The sequence below is a fragment of the Rhinatrema bivittatum genome, chromosome 12 (genome assembly GCF_901001135.1).
Source record: "Rhinatrema bivittatum chromosome 12, aRhiBiv1.1, whole genome shotgun sequence".
Taxonomy (NCBI): Eukaryota; Metazoa; Chordata; class Amphibia; order Gymnophiona; family Rhinatrematidae; genus Rhinatrema; species Rhinatrema bivittatum.
This window is the reverse complement of record NC_042626.1, coordinates 64086504-64108231: the sequence shown is the minus strand read 5'-3', so window position 1 is coordinate 64108231 and position 21728 is coordinate 64086504. Positions and strand designations below refer to the sequence as shown.

General features: G+C 44.3%; 1 protein-coding gene across 1 annotated transcript in view; it reads right to left on the bottom strand.

The window, feature by feature from the left end:
* Positions 1–10922: 10922 nt before the first annotated feature.
* The window catches only part of LOC115074002 (endothelial cell-selective adhesion molecule-like), a 143323-nt gene continuing 132517 nt past the window's right edge, over positions 10923–21728 (bottom strand). The window contains exons 6-7 of the mRNA XM_029573059.1: positions 16790–16928; positions 10923–14373 (exon numbers count right to left, since the gene is read on the bottom strand). Of these exons, the coding sequence (XP_029428919.1) occupies positions 13917–14373; positions 16790–16928 (596 nt within the window). The 3' untranslated portion in view covers positions 10923–13916. The remainder of the gene's footprint in view (positions 14374–16789; positions 16929–21728) is intronic.

Sequence of the window (21728 nt, the reverse complement as noted above, 5' to 3'; positions counted from 1 at the left end):
TGTGGAATTTACTATTTTCATTAGACAACTTATTCGTGTAATTATGCACCTGATAATTATCTAGAATAATTGATGTCAGACTCATCTGTTGTCTGCTACTTTTGGGTGGGAGGTCTGGGTCAACTGGAGGGAGATTCTGGGTGAAGTTGTAGGAGGATCTCAGTGAATGGACTGGGTAAACTGGTGGAGGTATTGCAAACTGGTATTTCAAGTACACATGCAAATTTTAAAATATACCCACCTCCATGTGTAAATCTGGGTTTTATGCTTACATGTAATATTTGTTTCGCAAATAAATTATATGCATGTATGTTTATTAAAAAAAGTACATGCTTTCATTGCATTGGAAATATTTGCATGTACTGAAACATAATGCGCATGCTTTCAGAGCTGAATTACGTGGTCCAGAGAAACTGAAGGGAGCATCTAGGACCACGCCCCCACCCCTCCCATAGGGGCCACTCTGAATCTTGGGCAGTAAAAGGACAGGAGGGATGGTCACGAGCCTCCTCCTGTTCCCTCGATCATCTCTTTAAAATGACACTGGTTGGCCCTGAGACCGTCAAAATGGATGGTCTCAGGGCCAGCTGCTGCCATTTTCTTGTACAGCTGTACAAACTTACAACCGTACAAGAAAATGGCACCAGCCAGCCCTAAGACTGAGGGAGTGAGGGTGAGTAAGCAACTCTCCTGTCACTTTTACTGTCCAGGACTCTGAATGGCCACACGGGAAGGGTGAGCGGGGACCATGATGGTTCTCAGTCCCAGTAGCTTTCTAGGGAGGTGGGGATGTCGGAGAGGCCACAGGGCAGGCTGTGAGGCAGGTCATGGAGGATGGGGGGGGGGGGGGGGGGTAGCTTTTTTTTTCTGCAAAATAGCAGGATGGTAAAGAAAACAAAATGTTGTTAATTTTTCTTTCATTCCATTTTGAAAACATAATGGAAAAACAATACGAAATATTGTTGACATTTCCTATTTTGTTTCAATGCACGCGCATCCTTAGTGATGGTCCTGTTTAACAAAAGTGGTAGCAAAGAAGAAGATGGAAATTACAGGCCACTTAGCCTTACCTTGGTGGTGGGAAAATGAATGGAGACCCTTCTGAAAGAAAAGTTCGTGAACAGTGGATTGCAGGATCCCAGGTAACAAGGTTTTGCCAGAGGAGGATTGTGGCAGATGAATTTGATTGATTTTTTGTAGTTGCATGACTAGAGATTTAGATCAAGGATGAGCTCTTCATGGATTCATTTAGATTTCAGAAAAACGTTTGACATAGTCCCACATAGGAGGCTCATAAATAAAATGAGCCTACCAGGAGTGGGTCCCAAGGTTGTGGAATTGTTGCGTCCGTCGCTGCTCAATGCCCTCACTCCGCCCTCTTTACCTCTGTAGCGACTCCCTCTGGGTCTGATGGACAGTTAGCTGCCGCGGCATCTTCTTGCTTCTCCATTCGGCGACCCCGGACCGGCTCGACGCTGCAGATCCGCCATGTTCCCGATGACGTAGGGCGCGCGCGCTTCGATTGATGTACCAGCAAAGGCGCGAACCTCGGGGGCGTCCCCTGAGATGACATCATCCACTTCCAATATAAAAGGTCTCAGTATTCGCTAACGAATCGAGTTAGCAAGGATTGATAGCAGGGATTGATTTGGACTCGCTTGTCTCTCTATGCCACTCTGCCTCCTCGGACTTACCAGGGGTACCCGCTCCTCGGGGGCCTCACTCTCTTTGCTTTATTTCAGATTGCAGATAGGAACCGGTACTCTCTCCTCGAGGGCCCATGTTCCTGGACACTCTGAAGATTTTCTACTGCCTGGAAGCTATCACAGTTACAGACATTTGTGAGTTACCATCACTCTCTCAGAGCTCCTCGAGGGCCTAACCCTTTCCAGCTACTGAGCTTCCTTAAAACCTTATGTGAGTTTTGTCATCTAGTTCTGGCTATGTACACAGCATACCCTGTCTACTCACTATCTATAGTTTCTCTACAGCTCAGCAGCCCTGGGATCGCTGTTCCAGTACCTGAAGGACTTCAGTCCTGCCGGGCATATCAGCTCACTACTGCCACCTCTGGTGGTTCTACTAACCTGTCTAATAAAAGAATTATCTGTGTCTGTCTCCATACCCAAGCCTAGCCGGTGGTCCCTCTCAGTATATCCTCCTGAGGGCGCAATCATCTGCCATCGGTCCAAGGATCCACCTATCTACATTCCTCTACAACTGAGTGCCCTCTCCAAGCACTCCGCTGGTAACAGATTGCTACTCCTTCCCCATCAGGAGCCTTCAGGAACAGATTCAAAACAGATTGCTAGCTCCGCAGACTAACCTCTCTAACAGATTGTTAACTACTCCCTCTACAGGAGCTGAGCATAACAGATTGCTAACTCCTCCTTCCTCAGGAGCAGTTTCATAACAGATTGCTAACTCCTCCTCCAACAGGAGTAACCAGCAACCGATCCATAACAGATTGCTAACTCCTCCTTCCACAGGAGCAGATCCATAACAGGAATGGATGAGAAATTGGTTGACTGACGATGGCAGTGTGTAATGTTAAAAGGAATTTGCTCTGAGAACAGTAATAAGTGGTGTGCCTCAGTGATCAGTTCTGTGGCTGGTCCTCTTCACTATCTTTGTGGGTGATATTGCAGAGGGGTTAGAAGGAAAGGTATCGCTTTGCAAACAACTCTAAGATCTGCAATAGCATAAACACCTCTGAAGTGATCTAAGAAAGATCAAGTTTGGCAGATAAGATTCAATGCCAAGAAGTGCAGTGTCATGCATTTGAGACCAATCCAAACAAGACCAGAAACTGATGTGCACGAATGGGAGAGAGACCCCAGGGCGATAGTGTCTGATGATCTGAAGATAGTAAAGCAATGTGGCAAGGCAGTGACTAAGGCCAGAAGGATGCTGGCCTGCTCAGAAAGAGGAGGAAAAGGAGATTATAATGTCCGTTGGTGAGGCCTGGAATACTTTGTTCAGTTCTGTAGATTGCATTTCAAAAAGGATAGACACAGTACAAAGAAAGAAAACCAAAATGGTTTGGAGTCTGCACTGAAAACCATATGAAATGAAACTTGAGGACCTAAATATGAATACCCTAGAGGAGAAGAGAGGCAGGGGAGATTATTCCAGAAGTATCGGGTTTCAGGACAAGGAAAATATGGTGTCATAAGTATTGTGGCAAGGGTTAGATCTGGATGAATGCTGTTGAACTTAATCCTTGTCCCTCTACGAGCCGTGCTATCCTTTATGGCACTCTTAGCTTTGACTATCCTTTTGGTCAATGCCTAGTCTTTAAGGAAGAAAATAACAGTTATTCGTGATTTAATTCAGGGCAAGACACCAGTCTATCTGTCTGTGTCTGCGACATGGCTCACCAACAATGATACGGTGCTGTTAAACCAGATTGCCTCTCCTGGTTATTCTGTACTGATCCAATCACAGAGATCCCGCAAAGCAGGATAGTTGTTAGTTATTTTTAAAGATCATTTGAAATTATTAGTTTCAAGTTCTAATATTGTTGAGCCATATGAAATAATGCCGCTAGCCATTCATTTGTGCTTAACTTATTGTCCTCCCGGTTTACTCACAATATTTCCCCTCTGATAGAGTTTGTCTCAGGGTTGTCCTTTGATTTACAACACACCATATTGTTAGGAGATTTTAATATACACATGGATCAGCTATCACTACCGCTGCCACGTGAAATTTTCTTGGATGCAATGCAGGTATTGGGTTGGAGGCAAATTGTCCATCAGGGGACACATAAATATGGGCATGTATTAGATCTGATTTTCCTTAACACTGTACTATGTAAACATATTTCTACCCTGAATACAGCTGATTTTTAATCAGGTTAGAACCCTTTCCTGATATCCTTAAATGTCACATTGCCATTGGCATAGAAGCCCCTTAAGCTGGAATGACAGGTTTTGGTAAGGCACAAACATATTGAGATTGAGTCCTTAAAAGAGCGCCTGCTACTAGTATTAGACAAATGTTGCTCTAGTGGACCTAAACATCTTGTGAATCACTTGGGCATAAATCCTTGCAACAAGTAATCGACCAGTTGGCATCTCTAAATCCCAGAGCTTTATGCCAGGCAAAACCAGTGCCCTGGTTCAATAACTCTTTGCTAATAGCCAAATGGTCATTGTGAAAGGCACAGCAGAGATGGCAGAAGCCTAAAACCCATGATAATTTAGAATATTATCTGTCCTCTCTAGCAATATATAAGACAAAGGTTGAAAAGGCAAAGAAGACTTACTATTCAGATAGGATCCATTCAATCCTAATCAACCTACATGGATTATTTAGGGTTCTATGAGCACTAAAATGCCAAACCATGGATATTTATCATCTTCTTAAACAGTCTTTTTAGGCAATTAGTTTGCGACCTTCTTTATTAGCAAGAATGCTATGATTGACAATCAATTTGATCCTTTTGCACCATTTCAGAAAGATATGCCTTCTCAGAGCAATGGGCCACTATAGGACTCATTTATCCATGTTGCAACTGTTGAGATTATTATTATTATTTTTAATTTTTATATACCGGTGTTCCTGTATGATATACAAATCACATCGGCTTACATTGAAACATTGCAACAGAGAAAGAATTCACCCGGAGGAGGTACATGGAACAAGGGGTACTTGAACTTGGATAGGGGAAACTGTTCTAGCTAAGATATGGCTAAGACCATAAAAACAAACAAACAGATAACTGTCTAAAGAATAAAGTAAACTGTACAACAATAATGGAGAATAGATAAAAAAAATAGATAAAAATACAGCTTGTGAAAGTAACAATCGGTAATCTACGGCAAAGAAATGCTGGTAGGGAACATTGTGTCTAGAAAGACCTGGCCTAGAAAACGATCTTGAATTAGTTCAGAAAATGAGAATAAGCAGAGGAACTAGCAGGCTGGATGCTGGCTGTAGAAGGCTGGATGCTAACAAAGGGCTTATGTTCCTGGGAAAGCTTGGCAGAAGAGCCAAGTTTTGAGTTTCTTTCTGAAGATCGAGTGGCAAGGTTCTTGTCGGATGTCTGGAGGGAGCGTGTTCCAATGTGTGGGACCCGCTGTAAATAAGGAGCATTTCCTAAGTGAGGATTTTACTGGGGGGGCATAGAGTGTGCCTTTGTAAGCTCCTCTGATAGGTCTGATTGATGTATGAGGACGGAGTTGGGAGCTTAGGTGGAGCGGGGAGATGATGTGCGTGGCTTTATGGATAGATGTGAGAACTTTGAAGAGGATCCTGTATTTAATGGGCAGCCAGTGGATGGGGGTGATGTGTTCTCTTTTGTTGGTGTTGGTAAGAATTCTGGCAGCGGAGTTCTGAACCATCTGGAGGGGTTTTATGGTGCTGGCCGGGAGCCCAATCAAGAGACAATTGCAATAGTCTATTTTGGATAGGATGATGGATTGTAACACCATACGGAAATCGTTGAAATGAAGTAGAGGTTTTAGCTTTCTAAGGACTTGCAGTTTGTAGAAACAGTCCTTAGTGGTGGTGTTTACAAATTTTTTTAAGTTTAGCTGGTTATCAAGCATGACTCCTAGATCTCTCACATAAGGAGATTGATTTAATTTTGGTATGGTTGATAGGAGGGTGCCTGTTGGGTTGAGAAACCTGTTGTTGTTGTCTTGTGAGAGGATTAGGATCTTAGTCTTGTTGTTGTTAAGAACAAGGTTGAGGCTGGAGAGCAGGTGATTGATCAATTGCAGGCAGTTGTTCCAGTGTGTCATAGTTTTGTAAAAGGATTCTGTGATCGGGATGAGAATTTGTTTGTTGTCCGCATAGAGGTAATGGGTTAGTTTTAAATTGGTGAGTAGATGGCAGAGCGGAAGAAGGTAAATGTTGAAGAGGGTCGGTGAGAGGGAGGAACCTTGGGGGACTCCCTTGTCGGAAAGGACTGGATGTGATTCTTTGTTGTTTATCTTTACCTTGAAATGTCTGTTAGATAAGAAGGACTTGAACCAGCTAAGGACCGTACCCTTGATGCCAATGTCTGCCAGTCGCTCTAATAGAGTTGAATGGTTTACTGTATCAAAGGCCGCGGAGAGATCTAAAAGAATCAGGAGGTAGGGTTGTTTTTTATCCAAGTTTGTTAGTATGGTGTCCGTAAGCAATATGAGGAGGGATTCTGTGCTTAAAGATTTACGGAAGCCGAACTGAGAAGGTGCAAGAATGGTATTTTCTTCCAGATAATCAGATAGCTGCTTATTGACTATCTTTTCCATAAGTTTAGCAATCAGAGGTAGGTTCGCTATAGGGCGGAAGTTAGCTGGGTCCGCTGGCGACAGATTAGGTTTTTTTAGAAAGGGTTTTAGAATTGCTAGCTTGAGTTGGTCAGGGACTAGGCCTTGAGTTAGAGAGAAGTTTATGATATCTGCAATTGGTTTTGAGATGGTCTTCCTTATAAAAATGAGGAGGTTGGTCGGGATTGTATCCAGTGGATGAGAGGAGGGTTTCAATTTTTTGAGAATATTTTCTATCTCAAGAGTGGATGGTAGACTTTGAGATCTTGCAAATTATAAACAAATTGAATGGGGCATATTCAATGTCCATTGAATCCTTGTGTTGTGGAGCGCTAGGAGAGCGATCCCACTCCTGGGTGATGTGTGTCCTTGGGCCACGGCTCGACCACAGAGGTCTCTGAAGAGGTGCCGCGGGAGGCGTGGCATGCCCGAGCATGGGCTGGACGGGAGCAGGGCTGGAGTGACATGGAAGACAGGCCCTCCTCCGGACCTGCACGCTTCGGAAGACCCAACAACGCAATGTTGGTCTTGTGAACAGTCCTCCGACCGTTCCTAGCCCTTTTGGACCTGCCGCAGGGTACGGCACGAAGTGGCAGGCCGGATGGAGGCCAGGGCAGCGAAGACTGGAACATGGATTCAGACGAGACTCAGGAACGACGTAGACTCAGGCATAGACGTGGACTCAGGACGAGGTGCAGGATGCATAAACGTGGACTCAGGCACAGACGTGGACTCAGGACGAGGTGCAGGATGCATAGACGTGGACAGGCAAGACGTGGACTCAGGAATGAGGTGCAGGGTGCATAGATGTGGACTCAGGACGAGGTACTGGATGCACTGAGGTGGAGTCAGGAACGAGGGCTGAAGGAAGACATGGGCACTGTCCCTCAGGGTGCCCTACTCAGACCACCCGCGGGACTGAGTCGCTGACCACCCTGCCTCATGCGCGCCCTACTCAGCCCTGGAAGGCTGGTCGCGGACCACGCAGAGAGCGGGAGAGCACAGGAAAGAGGAAGCAGGTTGCTGCACTCCAGGCAGCTCAAGGCAAGGATACGCTGCACTCCAGGCAGCTCAAGGCAAGGATACTCTGCACTCCAGGCAGCTCAAGGCAGGTTAAAGCATCAGGATCAGGAACAAGGATTAAGACAGACCTCAGTGCTGGAACAAGGACATCTGGAACAGCGAGAACATCAGGACTGGAACACGGATACTGGAACAGGAGACACACCTCAGGGCTGGAACATGGACATCTGGAACAGCAGGACTGGAACACAAGTACTGGAACAGGAGACAGGCCTTGGGACTGGAATGGCAAGCAGACATCAGGACTGGACAAGGAGCTCCGACAGGTAACAAGAAACACAGGACCTTGCAGAAGTGCTGGAACACGGACGACTTCCTGGAGCGAAGGATCTCAGGAGTGACCAACTCCTTGTGAAGGCAAAAACAAACTGAAAGCTGAGCCCTTTAGTAGGGCTGAAGTGGACAATGCCCAGGGAGGGGTCAGCAGGGGGCCACACCTGGCTGGCCCTCGAAAAGGAGCAGAGAGGCACGCGCCCGTGCCCTAGGGAGCTGGAGAGAAGAGCTGGAAGCTGGTGGCGTCCTCAGCCACGTGGAAGGCCAGGGAAGCAGTAGAGCAGCCCTGGGCTGGAGCTGGGTGAAGGCAGGTCAGTGGAGCAGCTCCCAGCTGCAAGGACTGAAGCAGGAAGAAGCAGAGAGAGGTAAAGCTGGCTGCAGGCACCGGCAGAGAGAACAGAGAGCTGCAAGAACTGAAGCAGGAGAAGGGCTGACTGCAAGAACGGCTCCATGCCGTGAAGACAGCCCCAGGAGGAGAGGTAAGACTGCAGGCAGAGCAGAGAGCTGTAGCAGGCTGCAGGCACTGGCAGGGACGGCTTGCTGACTGGAGGTCCCGGGATCGCAGCAGCACGTCGGGGGAAGGCAGGAACAGAGAAGCCGGCCGCATGGGAACAGCTGCGAGGAGCCCCAGCTGATTCAGGGAGAAAGCAAGCAACAGCGTCAGCAGCGTGGCTGGCTGTCTGTGAGAAGGTAAGAGCCTGCCCATGCTTCTTGCGGGCAGGAGCATAACACCTTGCTCGATTGCCATTTTGAAGGTAATTAGGGAAGATTTAGGGCCTTTTATTATCAGAGTTGTTAACCTTTTGATGAATACTGAATATTTGCCAACAGCATTAAAACAAGCTTCAGTTAGTCCACTGTTAAAAAAGCTCACCGCTGATCCAGCAGTTATGGCCAATTAGTGCCATTTATCTTCTCTCTCGTTTTTGTTGAAAATTATTGAATGAGAAGTTCTGATACAGCTATCTGACTTCAATGAAGTTCATTCTGTTCTGAATCAACAATAATTTGGTTTTAGAAAACATTATAGCATAGAAATGCTTCTGTTATCTAGCTCTGAAACAATTCAAAGAGGCTTTAATTTAGGTACTACATGTGCATTACTATATACATCAGTTGCATTTGATGCCATCAACCAACAAGTTTTATTGAACAGACTCTCTGAAGCTGGGATAACTGGGACAGTCCTTTCCTGGTTTGGCACTTATTTGAGGAACCATAGACAGCAGGTCAAGACGAACACTGGATCATCCTCTTGGGATATCCTTGAAACAGGTGTTTCTCAGGGCTCCACCCTTTAAGCCATGTTTTCCAACATTTATCTGGCCCCACTGTGCAAGCTTCTTTCTAGTCTTGGCCTAAATTAAAATATTTATACATATTCTTTCCAATATTATTCATATGATTGGCCACCTTCGATTTTCTTCAAATGTCTCTCAGCTATTAAGCAGTGGGTTAGCCATAACAGCCCTGAATATTGACAAAACAGAATAGATTATACTGAGTAATTCCCCATAGTTGTTGGGTCACAAATTATCATTTGGAAAAGAGGTTAAGAACTTGGGAGTCATCTTATATCAACACTTGTCCCTCCGAAGGGGTATAAGGAGAAAAACACTAGAACACCTGTTACGGTTTCACCTGCTACAAAGCCTCCCCTTCATCAGGGGTCCTTAGCGAGCACCATTCCCAGCTGCTCAAGTCACCACTTTCCTGATCACCTGTTGACTCAGCCCCAGCTTTATTTAACCCAGCCTGCCCAGTCCTTCAGTGCCTTTTCATTGAGTCACCTTGGCTCCTTCACCTGGCCATCTCCTTCTGACTATTCTGCCTTGCAGCCTATCCAGGCCTCTCTTGACCTCTTGGGCCTCTCTGCCTTGCTCTGTGGCCTCCTAGGCCTCTCTGATTTACCTTATGGCCTTCAGACTTGCTTGTTGCCTGTTCTGTCTAGTCCATTCCTTGTCCAAGTCCTGTCCTTGTTCAGTCCTTGTTCTGCCTTGCACTACCCAGTTCAGTCCTGTGTTTATTTCCCAGGCCTTGCCCTTGTCCCCCAGCCTATGCTCTGAATCCAGCCTCAGCCTATGCCTGATCCCAGCTCCCAGCCTATACACAGCTCCTACTCCACGCCAGTGCCATGATGTTTAGCGGGAGACAAGCCCTACTGGCCCCCAGAACCCAAGGGCTTAATCTGCGGGGGAGGGAGCTGGCTAGGCAGAAGATCAGCACCAGCCCACGCCTGCAGTCCTGTACTGCTCCTGCGGGGGTGCTCTCTGACTTTGGCCTGCCAACCCGTATCAACACCTTAAAAGGACAGGCTCTGAGATCTGGCCCGGTCCACCTTAAACTCTAAACAGCAGGCAATACTGGTCCTGGGCAAAGGTTCCTAGGAAAAGAGTATAACTAGCCATGCCCAGGAGGAAAGATGAGGCCGTGGGAAGAGAAGGAACCTAGGGAAGGCCTAGATTGCGAAGCTACAAACTACATTGCAGTTTTTGTTGTCTAAAGATCTGCTACAGTAAGCAGAGCTGCTTTTCTGTTGCTTATTAATAAAAGTTAATTAAAGACAAGCTGGAGTCTAGCCTGGGTCTATTCTCTGGCCAGTCATAGACCACTCACGGTGCCACAGTCTTCTGTTAGGGCCGCCTCTTTCAGCAATTTGAAATTGATTCGCCATTTAAGACCATTGCTAAAGCCCGATAATTTTGACACTGTATTACAGAAATTACTTTTCCAGCCACGGAGTACTTTAATTTGCCGTGATACACAGTCACTTAAGATAGTACAAAATTTGGCTACCCCAAGGGTGAAAATGCTTCTGATTGGGCCTTTTATTTTCAAAGTGTTTGTGTGCGTGCATGTGTGTGGGTAGGCCCAGCCATACTACAGCTCCCAGATTCAGCAGGTAGGAATCCTCCCCCCTCCCGATACTCAGTAGAAGTTTGCTCTGGCTAAGAAGCACTGCAGCTCAGACAACTGTCACTGTCAGGCTCACTTATGGACTTAAGAGCTGAACCTAAAGTTTATGTGAGCACAGCACCACTCTGTGGCCAAAGGCCTTACTGAACCCCATCTGACTCACTTCAAGAGAGAAAGGGGATGCTAAACAGCAGTAAAAACAGAAATCAAACAAAGAGCATTCTTTTTATATGATAACTCACACCTTATCCTGAATCATAGAAGCAGAAACTGTTTTTAAAGAATGCTTCTGGAAACCACTGAAATAAATTCTGCCCAATACTGAAGAATAAAATACATGTCACTTTTGAGAAACGACATTGTCAGACATTGCAATAAGAAACTAGATATATTACAATATTTTTATTAATAAGTCACTCAAGTGTTAAAACAGTTTGGTTAAATATATGTCAAAATGAAATAATATATTAAGTGCTATTCTAATTTATGTACTATTGAAAAAAAATGTTAAAAGACAGATACAGTAACTGGAAACTTGCTTGTATGCAACAGAAGGAATATTAGCCTTGTCTGTACTAAAGTGACAGAGCTGCAGTGTTGAGAGACCATTTTCTTTTCATGAGAACCTTTACCACAGGATTTAAAAGCAAATCTTTCAAGTGGCCAGCCAAAATCTGGCAACATTTTTACACGGTGTGGCAAGTGCTTACAAAGAAAGTATGCAAAATGAATGGAAAATCCTCCCTAACTTTCAGATAAACAATGCAAACTGAAAAGGCTAATTAGCAGCTTCTAGGGGAGGGAGCGAGCACATGCAAATTAAGATGAAACGTATATTTTTCCTACAAATTACTTTTTATATTCATGCTTTACCTTTGCCTGGAGAATATTTTTCAAGTCTCCCGTGCAGAAAACATTCCCAAATTTGACACTTTTAGGGCATATTTAGCAGCGATGTTTTGGATCTGAAGGGGGTAACGTCTCCAGGTGAGTTAATCTTGCACATACCTTGACAGGAATGAGCATCACTCGTATGGCTGCAGCTGATCTCAGTTTCAGCTTTTATTGCTAATGCCTTATGCTTGCATTTTGCCAAAGAGCTTCCTTCTGGAGTTTATGTAGCATTAAAACTTCCTTCTAGTTTTGGCGTTCTCTCTTTATAAACCCACTTGATTTCAATATAGAGATTATGGCATAAAAATGGCAGTTTGTCATCTGTCTGCATGAGGATGGTGATCTCTCACAGAGGGGATCCAGAGGCGTGATCCTACTTTGGAGACCAACGAGGATGAGCGAGCGGTGCTCCCTACAAAGTAAGCCATGCCCCTAGCAATCAGTCCTGGCAATCCAATACCAGCTATAGACATTGCAAACTCTGCCCCTGCGGTGTTAGATTGCATTCTAAGCAACCCTCAATACTCAATAAAATGAACTTTCTGTGTATCCAGTCTTTATGTTAACTGGGGTAGGTCAATGCTGGCACAGTGAGTAGGAACAGACTTGAACAGATGCCCTATATGTTGTGTATGAGGTTAAAGGCCCGCAAAGTCCATCAAAATCCTTCAGGAAACATGTGGTGGGGAGCTACATTAAGACGTAAGTTTATACGGTGCCTCTCATCTAAACACAATCCCAATGCATATAAAATATACAAACAGCCTCCTCTGGAGTGCATACTCGATAAAACTACTGACCTTTTTGTCTTTAACATCAGTTGTTTTAACTATGGATCTAGTGCAATAGAGCTTAAAATCCCCAACCTATTGCTCCCATCACCTCTACAGTAGGATCTCAGCACATTTGTGGCACGGAGGGGAGAAAGTGATGCATGTTAGCTGCCTAAGCAGGAACAATGTTAGCATTAATAAGCAACTAGATTTGGACAAATTCAGGGAGATGAGTTCCCTATCCAGACAAGTCACACACAGAATCATTAGCAGAAATGGTATTTAAAATAAGGGGCAGGAAGATAAAGTGACTCTCGCCTAGGGTCATATATAGAGTCACTAGTAGAACCAGGGAATAGAACTGAGGCACAAGGCAATAAAGTGACCCATCCAGGGTCTCGGAGTTAGTGGTAGAGCTGGTGGTGATGAGAAATGAGGCACATTTACCCAAGAAACTTAGCAGTCATCCAGCTCAATTCCCTGGACTGAAAACTGCCCATTTCTCTGCGGCTAAATCTAGCCACTAAGTTCCACAAGATGGCTTGATGTAGCTGCATTGAAAAGGGGTCAGACCATGGAGTCCCATGCAGGCCGGAAAAGAAATGCATACCTGGGAATTTCATACCTTCCCACAATGACTGTGCCCCTGCTGAACATAACTTTCTAAGGGAAAATACACAGAGAGTTTCCCCTTGGACAATTAGCTTACTGGCCCACCCACAAACCTGCAAACTATCTGTGTCTCCCCTAGAGTCCCACACAAAGAGAGTCGGTGCCAGAGGAAAGCTCTCAACTCCCGGCCCAGGATCTCTTCTGACTCACAGTTCACTGCTTTCACCACGACACCCCACCTTCTCCCGGATGTAGGTCTTACAAAATACGGGACAAATGGATTGATTTATTTTTTTTTTTAAATCCCATCATATTGTATGGGAAAAAACTCACAAAAAGTGCTATTTTTTTTTATGAGGGTGAAAAACCTTTCTACTGGAAATAATTTCATCACCGTATCTCAGAGGCTTGTTCTAGTTATCTACATATAGAGGAGTCACAGAACACATCAAAGTGGAGACTTTTCTGGAAGAACCTCACTGAGGCCCAGCGACTGCTGGAAGGAAGGCCACCCTTGCAGCCTGTTTAGAAACCGTGTGATCGATATTCATAGCCTTTGGCTGGCTGACGTTTTGAGTTACCCAGACAAAGACCAAGATGTTAATATTCCCCTGCCAAGTGGTTAAATTCCAGATGAAAAGAGGCAGCACAGGAGGCCCCCCGGGAGCAGAGCTAAAACTTCAGCAGCTGTGCAGATACCGAGCGCTGTCCAGCTAAGTTATAGGGTTGAAAAAATACCTGCTCTAAAGTTATCTGGGTAAAGCTATATATTTTATTCAGTGGCAGACTTTCCTGGGTAACCGCTGAATATCTGGATAAAGTTACATGCATAACCTTACCCAGATCACTTACCCTCTTGTCGGCTCTCTGAATACTGACCCTCTATGTGCTGGAAAGATCTTGGGAGATTAACATTTTTCCAAATAGGATCCATAGTCAAAACAAAAATGTCACAAAAATTATAACCGGAATTAAACTAAAGACCTCGCTCCCTGTTATAAAAATGTACTGTAATAATTGTACTGGATTCTCTTTCAAGCCAGGGCTTATCGATGCTGGTATAGATATCTTCAGTCCAGAAACGTCCGTGCTAAGTTAGTGCCTACACGAGCGATCCTGCCTGACTCTGAGCCGGCACCATGACTGGCACGGCTCCCATCCTGGCAAGGTTAGAGGGCGTTACTACAGCAGTCAAAACGGCCTCTGGTCCTGGAGCCTGAGCTACCGCTCCATTTGTTTGGTAAGGATCACCCCTGGAAGCTGGCATAGGAGAGTGATGGTAGTGGTTTCCGCTGTCTGCTGGCGAGCAGTGCATCTGGGGCTGGCTGGACACGCTAGGTGCTGGTGTTGGCACTGCACCTCTTTGGTTTACGTAGGAAGGTCTGTAGGCCAGCATGCTCCTTGTGGTGACCACAGACCCTGTGTCAGAGGGAGGCTTGCCTAGGTACGGTCTCAGGTCCGAGTTACTGCTCACAGAAGATAATGTGCCGTTCTTGGACATCACACCAGAGCCAGGCTTCCTGGCCCAGGAAGGAGTTTTTGGAGCTGGAGCGTCTTCTCTGCAAAGGAAAGAAATAGAAGACATTCGTGTTTGCAAATTCCTTACAAAGGAAGCAAGCAGTGAACAAGGAACATTTATTTAAGGATTCTAATATCCACTGTACATTATGTGAAGGGCAATATTCAAAACAATTTAGCCGAGTAAACTGACTTGTCTGAAAATTGTCTTCTTTAGCCTGGCGAAGAATATCTGCAATATTCCACAGCACGCGTACTTTTAGCTTGGTTACAAAGAGGCATGTCCAGAGGTGTGTTTGGTTTGGAGAAGGAAAACAGAGCATGTGCACGGGATTTCAAAAGCATATACACTGTTTGAAGTCCTGCCCGCCATAGACACACACAAATAGGCACAAACGGGCCGATACAGAAAAACCCGTGGGAGAGCCAGCGAGCGCCCGCTCTCCCGGCGCGTGCCCAGGCCACTCTCCTGGGTGCGCGATTCAGAAAAGAAAAATATGTAAATGAGGGCCCGCGGTAAAAGGAGGCGCTAGGGACACTAGTGCGTCCCTAGCGCCTTCTTTTTGATAGAAGCGTCGGCTGTTAGCTGTTTGACAGCCGACGCGCAATTTTACTGGCGTCAGTTCTCGAACCCACTGACAGCCACGGGTTCAGAAAACGGATGCCGGCTAAATTGAGCATCCGTCTTTCAACCCGCGGGCTGCGGACTGATTTTTAATTATTATTTTTTTAATTTTTAATTTTTTTTTATTTTTTGGGCCTCCAACTTAATATCGCTATAATATTAAGTCAGAGGATGTACAGAAAAGCAGTTTTTTCTGCTTTTCTGTACACTCTCCTGGTGCTGGCCCAAATTAACGTCTGCCTTTGGGCAGGCGTTAATTTCTGAAACTAAAATGTGCGGCTTCGCTGCACATTTTGCTTTCTGTTCCACTCGGGAATAACTAATAGGGCCATCAACATGCATTTGCATGTTGCGGGTGCTATTAATTTCAGGGGGGGGGGGGGGTTGGCCGCACGTTTTCGACGCTCTATTACCCCTTACTGTATAAGGGGTAAAAATACCCCGTCAAAAACGCGCGTCCAAATGCAGGCTAACAGTGCGCTCCGCTGGAGTGCACTTTACTATATCGGCCCAAAAGTAAGTAAAGTGCTTTTAGTCTGCTAGCTAAGTTTCAAAGAGAAACTACCCTGGTAGGTTGGTTTTTTATTTTGCTAAAAATATGCACGACATGGTGGAGTAGCCCACTCTCGACTAGGGATAAGGAAGGTTACAGGCAGAAAAGTTGCAGTTCATCAACCCACAAGAGAGAGACTTCTGGCAAAAAAAGTGCAGGGAAAATATACTTCCTTGGAAAAAGAGGGAGACCATATATATATATATATTATTTTTAAGAAGAGAGGGAAGGAGTTTGTGGATTCTGCTTCCTGAATGTCAAGTCCAGGAGTGGAACATCCAAAGGGGCTCTCGTGGAGGGGCCACCCAGGACCTCTCTTAAAACTGCTGAAGCAGATCAGGAGGGTAAGGACCGCAGGAAGAGGAGGAGGAGCTGCAGGTCCAGAACTGGAGGGACCACAGCATTTGGCGCTCGCTGCAGGGCCCACGGAGACAGAGGAGCCAGTGTGAGGAGAAAAGCAGCCGCAGTGAGAGAGCTCAGGTAGACACCATTCTAGTTGTACTGTGGTGTTCTTATGTATCTGAAGCAGCAAAGGAATAGCAAGAAAACTGAAAATGCCAAGATCAAAGAAACTCTAAGCCACAGGAGGGTGCTGGCAAATGAGCAGGCTCCTGATAAGGGCTTCCAAAAGTGAAGAGTGATAATTCCACTGATTTTCTACTGACCTCATTTTGTTGGGGAAAAAAACCCCAACTGCCCCTGAACTGTGTGCTGGCCTAGGTTTTGTTTAAGCAGCCCCAGGACTGAATGCTGGTAATTTTTGCTGGAAGAAAACCAGATCCTGAACTGCGTACTATTTTCTACTGGTTTCTGCTGGCCTAGTTTGCTAAAGCCAGCCTGCATGACACTTGCGCTGGCTTTCTACAGACAGAATTTGGGGTTTGACAAGTGTCACATCGCCATGAACTTGCCATAAATATGGAGATCCACTAGAGTGTCACTGAAGTAACCTACAGACATGGATCTATGCAGGCAAATTATGTAAAACATTATGGGGAAAAATTGCCCCATAATGTTTTACATAATTTACAACTGCTTTGGCTCCAGGGAGTAGATATAGAGCATTTTCGTGGTTCCAGAAAGGACATATAAAAAACCATGTTACAATATCCAGTTGATAAAGTTATTAGAAATCTGTCATTATCATCACAATCATATGGCCTGTAACAGTGAGGGATATTACCAGCCTGCTAATCCATCCCTTCTCACCCAGCACGCCACTACAGCTTCCACTTAGATTGCCTCTGCATTGAATGAGATATTGTAATAAGGCTCTTACTTAATCTCATTGGCCCTTTCATCCCGAGCCTCTTTCTTCTTCTGCCTGTAGAAATAGAGCAGCACACCTATGGCAATGACCAGGAAGACCCCAAGGAAGGACCCAATGACGGCTCCAACGATCACTGCCGTGCTGACAGCTGTAGGTACAACACAAGATGTTGTTAGTACATCAACACAACACAAATGTAACCATTCTTCAAGATATCAAGACACTAACAACAAGCCAAATATTACAAGTGTATGTTATGGACACAACAACATAAGCCTAATTTCACAAATGCATCCCTTCCTCAAGATGTTATCAAAGCACTAACGCTATAAACCTAACAATGCAATGTATCTTTTCCTTATAACTTATTATACTAAGTAATTTGCTTTGGTAAGAAAAGTACAGTTTTGGGTAACTTATTGAGAGCACATCAAAAAAGTCCTCTCTTTTGGAAGTCCACACAATTTTTCACAAGCGTACATAGCAAGCAGTAAGGCCCAATGTCTATCAGGAGTTCCCTCTCTACACCTCCCTCCTTCACTCCCCTGAAATCCTGTGAGCAAAGCATCGAAGAGATAAACACAATTTCAAGCCGATGCAATCCCGACGTGCTAATTCTGTGCGTCCAAACTGGACACACTTTTTTTTTTTAACCATGCGCACAATCACCTCTCCTGGACCCTCGATGCAACTGGCAAACGAGTTGCAGCACTAAAAAGGATGCGCTAGGGAATAAATTGTGCGTCCCTAGCGCATCTGTGACATTGGGCACCCAGAAGAAGAGGCTGTGCATGGGTAAGGAAACTGAGCCTCCGTTTTCCCAACCTGACTGCTGGCAAGATATTGGGGGGTTTTTTTCATGTTGCTGCTTTCTGTGGTTCCTCTAACTTAATATCACCACAATATTAAGTCGGAGGAACCACAGGAAAGCAGTTTTTTTCTGCTTTTCTGTAAATCTTTAGGGCTCCTCAACACCAGCTCCGGGGCTGGTGTTAACTTTTGAGGGTAAAAGTGTGCATGTCAGGTGCACATTTATTTTTTACATAAGGGGGTAATAGCTAATAGCCTCATTAACATGGCATTTACATGTAATGAGTTCTATTAGCTACGTGCTGGTTTGGACATGCATTTTGGACATGCTAATCCCCTTAGTGCATAAGGGGTTATGGACGTGCGTCCGAAACATGTGTCCGACCACAGGTTAACCGATGCGCTAGCCTGAGCACACGGTATTGAGCACACGGGTTAACCGATGCGCTCGCCTGAGCACACGGTATTGAGCACACGGGTTAACCGATGCGCTCGCCTGAGCACACGGTATTGAGCACACGGGTTAACCGATGCGCTAGCCTGAGCACACGGTATTGAGCACACGGGTTAACCGATGCGCTCGCCTGAGCACACGGTATTGAGCACACGGGTTAACCGATGCGCTCGCCTGAGCACACGGTATTGAGCACACGGGTTAACCGATGCGCTCGCCTGAGCACACTGTATTGAGCACACGGGTTAACCGATGCGCTCGCCTGAGCACACGGTATTGAGCACACGGGTTAACCGATGCGCTCGCCTGAGCACACGGTATTGAGCACACGGGTTAACCGATGCGCTCGCCTGAGCACACGGTATTGAGCACACGGGTTAACCGATGCGCTCGCCTGAGCACACGGTATTGAGCACACGGGTTAAACCGATGCGCTAGCCTGAGCACACGGTATTGAGCACACGGGTTAACCGATGCGCTCGCCTGAGCACACGGTATTGCATCAGCCTTAAAGGGCTCAGGAAATTCTCAAGAATGACTACCTCACCACTCAGAAACCTGCCCCTTATAATAATGTCAATAAGTCACAAGCCACATTATCCCACAAAGCTGTGACATTCTGGTTGGGGCCAACCTTGATTTTCAAATTTATTTATATATTTTCCGTTTTTTTGTCTGCTCCTTTCCTACTGCACCTAACAGCATTTTAAGACCAAACGTGAGGGCTGTTCCAATGGCAGTGCCTGTCCTGCCATGCAGAGGACTTGGGTTCAATTCCCAAGCCAGGTCTTCCTTTCTCTAGGCTGCTTTTGGGGATGTGGATACTATGGAAGCAATGTTCACAGTTCCTGTAGAATCGGAAAAGACATCTCTGCTATCACTTAATGGTTTCAGACTTAGTGTGCACACATAATAGGTTTTAGAGGGAGCTTTGGTCTGTGGACTCTGGCCAAGGATCATCACCGCATTGGGTGGGTTAGATGGAGGATACTGGAAAAAAAAAAAAAAGGTGAGGGGGGAGGAATCTCTTGGCATTACAGCCGAATAGAGGTCAGTTTTGATTACACTGGGAGGAGGAAATTGAGCTAAAAAAAACAATTTAAAACGTTAAAGTAAAAGTTATTTTATATTAACGAAATTTTTGTAATTTTATATTCTCCATAAGCTATTTTACTCCTAATTAATCCTTAATTTATTTTTAGTTCTATTTTTATTTGATATTTGTAAACCGTTTTGATTAAACATTGTTTGTAAAGACGGTATAGAAATACTTTTAAATAAAATAAATAAATGCTAGAGTAGTTAAAACTGTGATTGTGTAGTTAAAGCAGCCTGTGAAGAATTGAGAAAGGACTTTGCAATTAATTGAAGCGGCCATCTAAGATACTGTGGCTCTTAGGTTTACGTTTTTTGTATTGTTTTCTTTTATGCCTTCAGCATCTTTTATATTATGCACATTTTGTCAGTTTTATGATTGATTTTTACATTGCCTTGAACATAGGAAAAGTGGTTTATAAATTAAGTTGAGCTGAATAAATGGCAGATGAAATTTTATTTGATCAAGTGATAAATATACGGAAAAATGTTGGGCTCCACTTTAGGAGTTACCTTGAAATCACTGTAGACAATGCAACATATTAGTAAATGTTCTAAACAGAAGACAGGGGCGATAGAGGGAATATGTCAGAGGTTTAGAGAATCATGAGTGGTGTGGAACAGGTTAATAGGGAACTGTTATTTACCCTTTCAAACAGTCCTAGTGAACACTCCATGATACTAACTGGTAGCAGGTCCAATACCCCAGGGTTTCCCATTCCTCTCCTGGAGCCACAGCTAACCAGTCAGATTTTCAGGACATCCGTAACAAAGATGTATAAGAAATGTGCATACATTAGAGTCCCAGTGCATTTTCATGAATATAAGACATAGATTTTTACCAGTTATGGTACATGGCAGTTTATTGGAAATGATATGCATGCCGATGGCCATCGCAATATTCGAAGATCGCAGGTTACATTTTGCTCAGTGATGCCATATGTTGAACGTATGTCTGATAGGTTAATTCAAGCCTTGTGCTTTTAAATGCTTCAGGCGAGTTATCCGCATGCACTGCGTCTTTTTGAATATGGAAGGGTTACCACGTTCCCTTTGAATGCATAACTGTGAATGATGGCAACTGAGAGGTGACAATGTAAGGCCGGTATGTGTTCCTATGATGTCTAATACACATGATTTCAAAGAAAGTTCTTTTTTACTCAACGCACAATTGAACTCTGGAATTTGTGGCTGGTGCAGTTAGTATAGCTGTGTTTAAAAAAGGATTGGATAAGTTCTTGGAGGAGAAGTCCATTACCTGCTATTAAGTTCACTTAGAGAATAGCCACTGCCATTAGCAATGGAAACATGGAATAGACTTAGTTTTTGGGTACTTGCCAGGTTCTTATGGCCTGGATTGGCCACTGTTGGAAACAGGATGCTGGGCTTGATGGACCCTTGGTCTGACCAAGTATGGCATGTTCTTATGTTCTTATAAAGATACATGATTAGTTATGTTATTTTATTACAGATTGATGATTTAGTGAACTATTTTGAGCGGTGGGGTAATGCTTAAGCATTGGTACAATAGCTAGGTAAGTGTTGCAAAGAGCGGCGGTATCAAGGGTTAATATTGGCAAGTACAAGGTAACTATTTAAATATTCATTTGTGTGTTTATAAGTGAGTGAATATAATGAATCCATATAGTGAATGTTGCCTTGCTGAGGAGTTGGGAATTAAGCCGCACTCAGATTGAGGAGTTGAGAATTTGTAGCTATAATGAGGAGCTAAGAATTTACTTCAATAGATATGATTGATTGACCAAAAGAACATTTGTCAGATAATACAGTGAATTGAGATCCCGTTGAAGAAGACATATAGGTGAAACAATAGGGCCCATTGTTGGGGCAATATCAACGGTTCCTGTATCTGGGATTGAGGAAATCTTGGGGAGCAGTTTCTGCATTGTGGGTGACATAAAAGCATAAATATGTGGTATAATAGTTTGTTATTTTAACGGTATATGTGTGAATAGCAGTATAAATGTGGGGATATGCTCAGTTTATATGAGATTTTTATATTGTTAATATATATGTAAAATATATGTGTATTTAAATTGTGTTAAATATGTGATTTAAGCTGTGGCAATTTGTAATTTATATAGAGCATAAACTTTTCAAAAAATGGCTGTGTATTCAATTCTGCATAACAATTTAAAATAAAATGTTATGCTGTTTAAATTGGAATTCCTTTTTTTTGAAGAATATGATAATTATAGTAACATATATTTATGCCATAAGTGGGAAATAGTAATCCCTCAGAATTTAGCCCTTGAGATATCATTGGCCTTTCTTAATATTTCTAATTATACCACCCCAGGAATTTTTGGTGCATCTAAATTTGAGCATATCATACTTTTACTTGAAGAACTTCACTGGCTACCAGTTTGAGCTAGGTTGCACTTAAAATTTCTTTGTCTCATCTATAGGGGGTACCCACCTAACTCACAGGCCGATACAGTAAAAATCTCCTGTGGGCGCGATTCAGAAAATAAATTATTCAAATTAGGGCCCGCGGTAAAAAGAGGCACTAGGGACACTAGCACATCCCTAGCGCCTCTTTTTGGACAGGAGCGGCAGCTGTCAGCG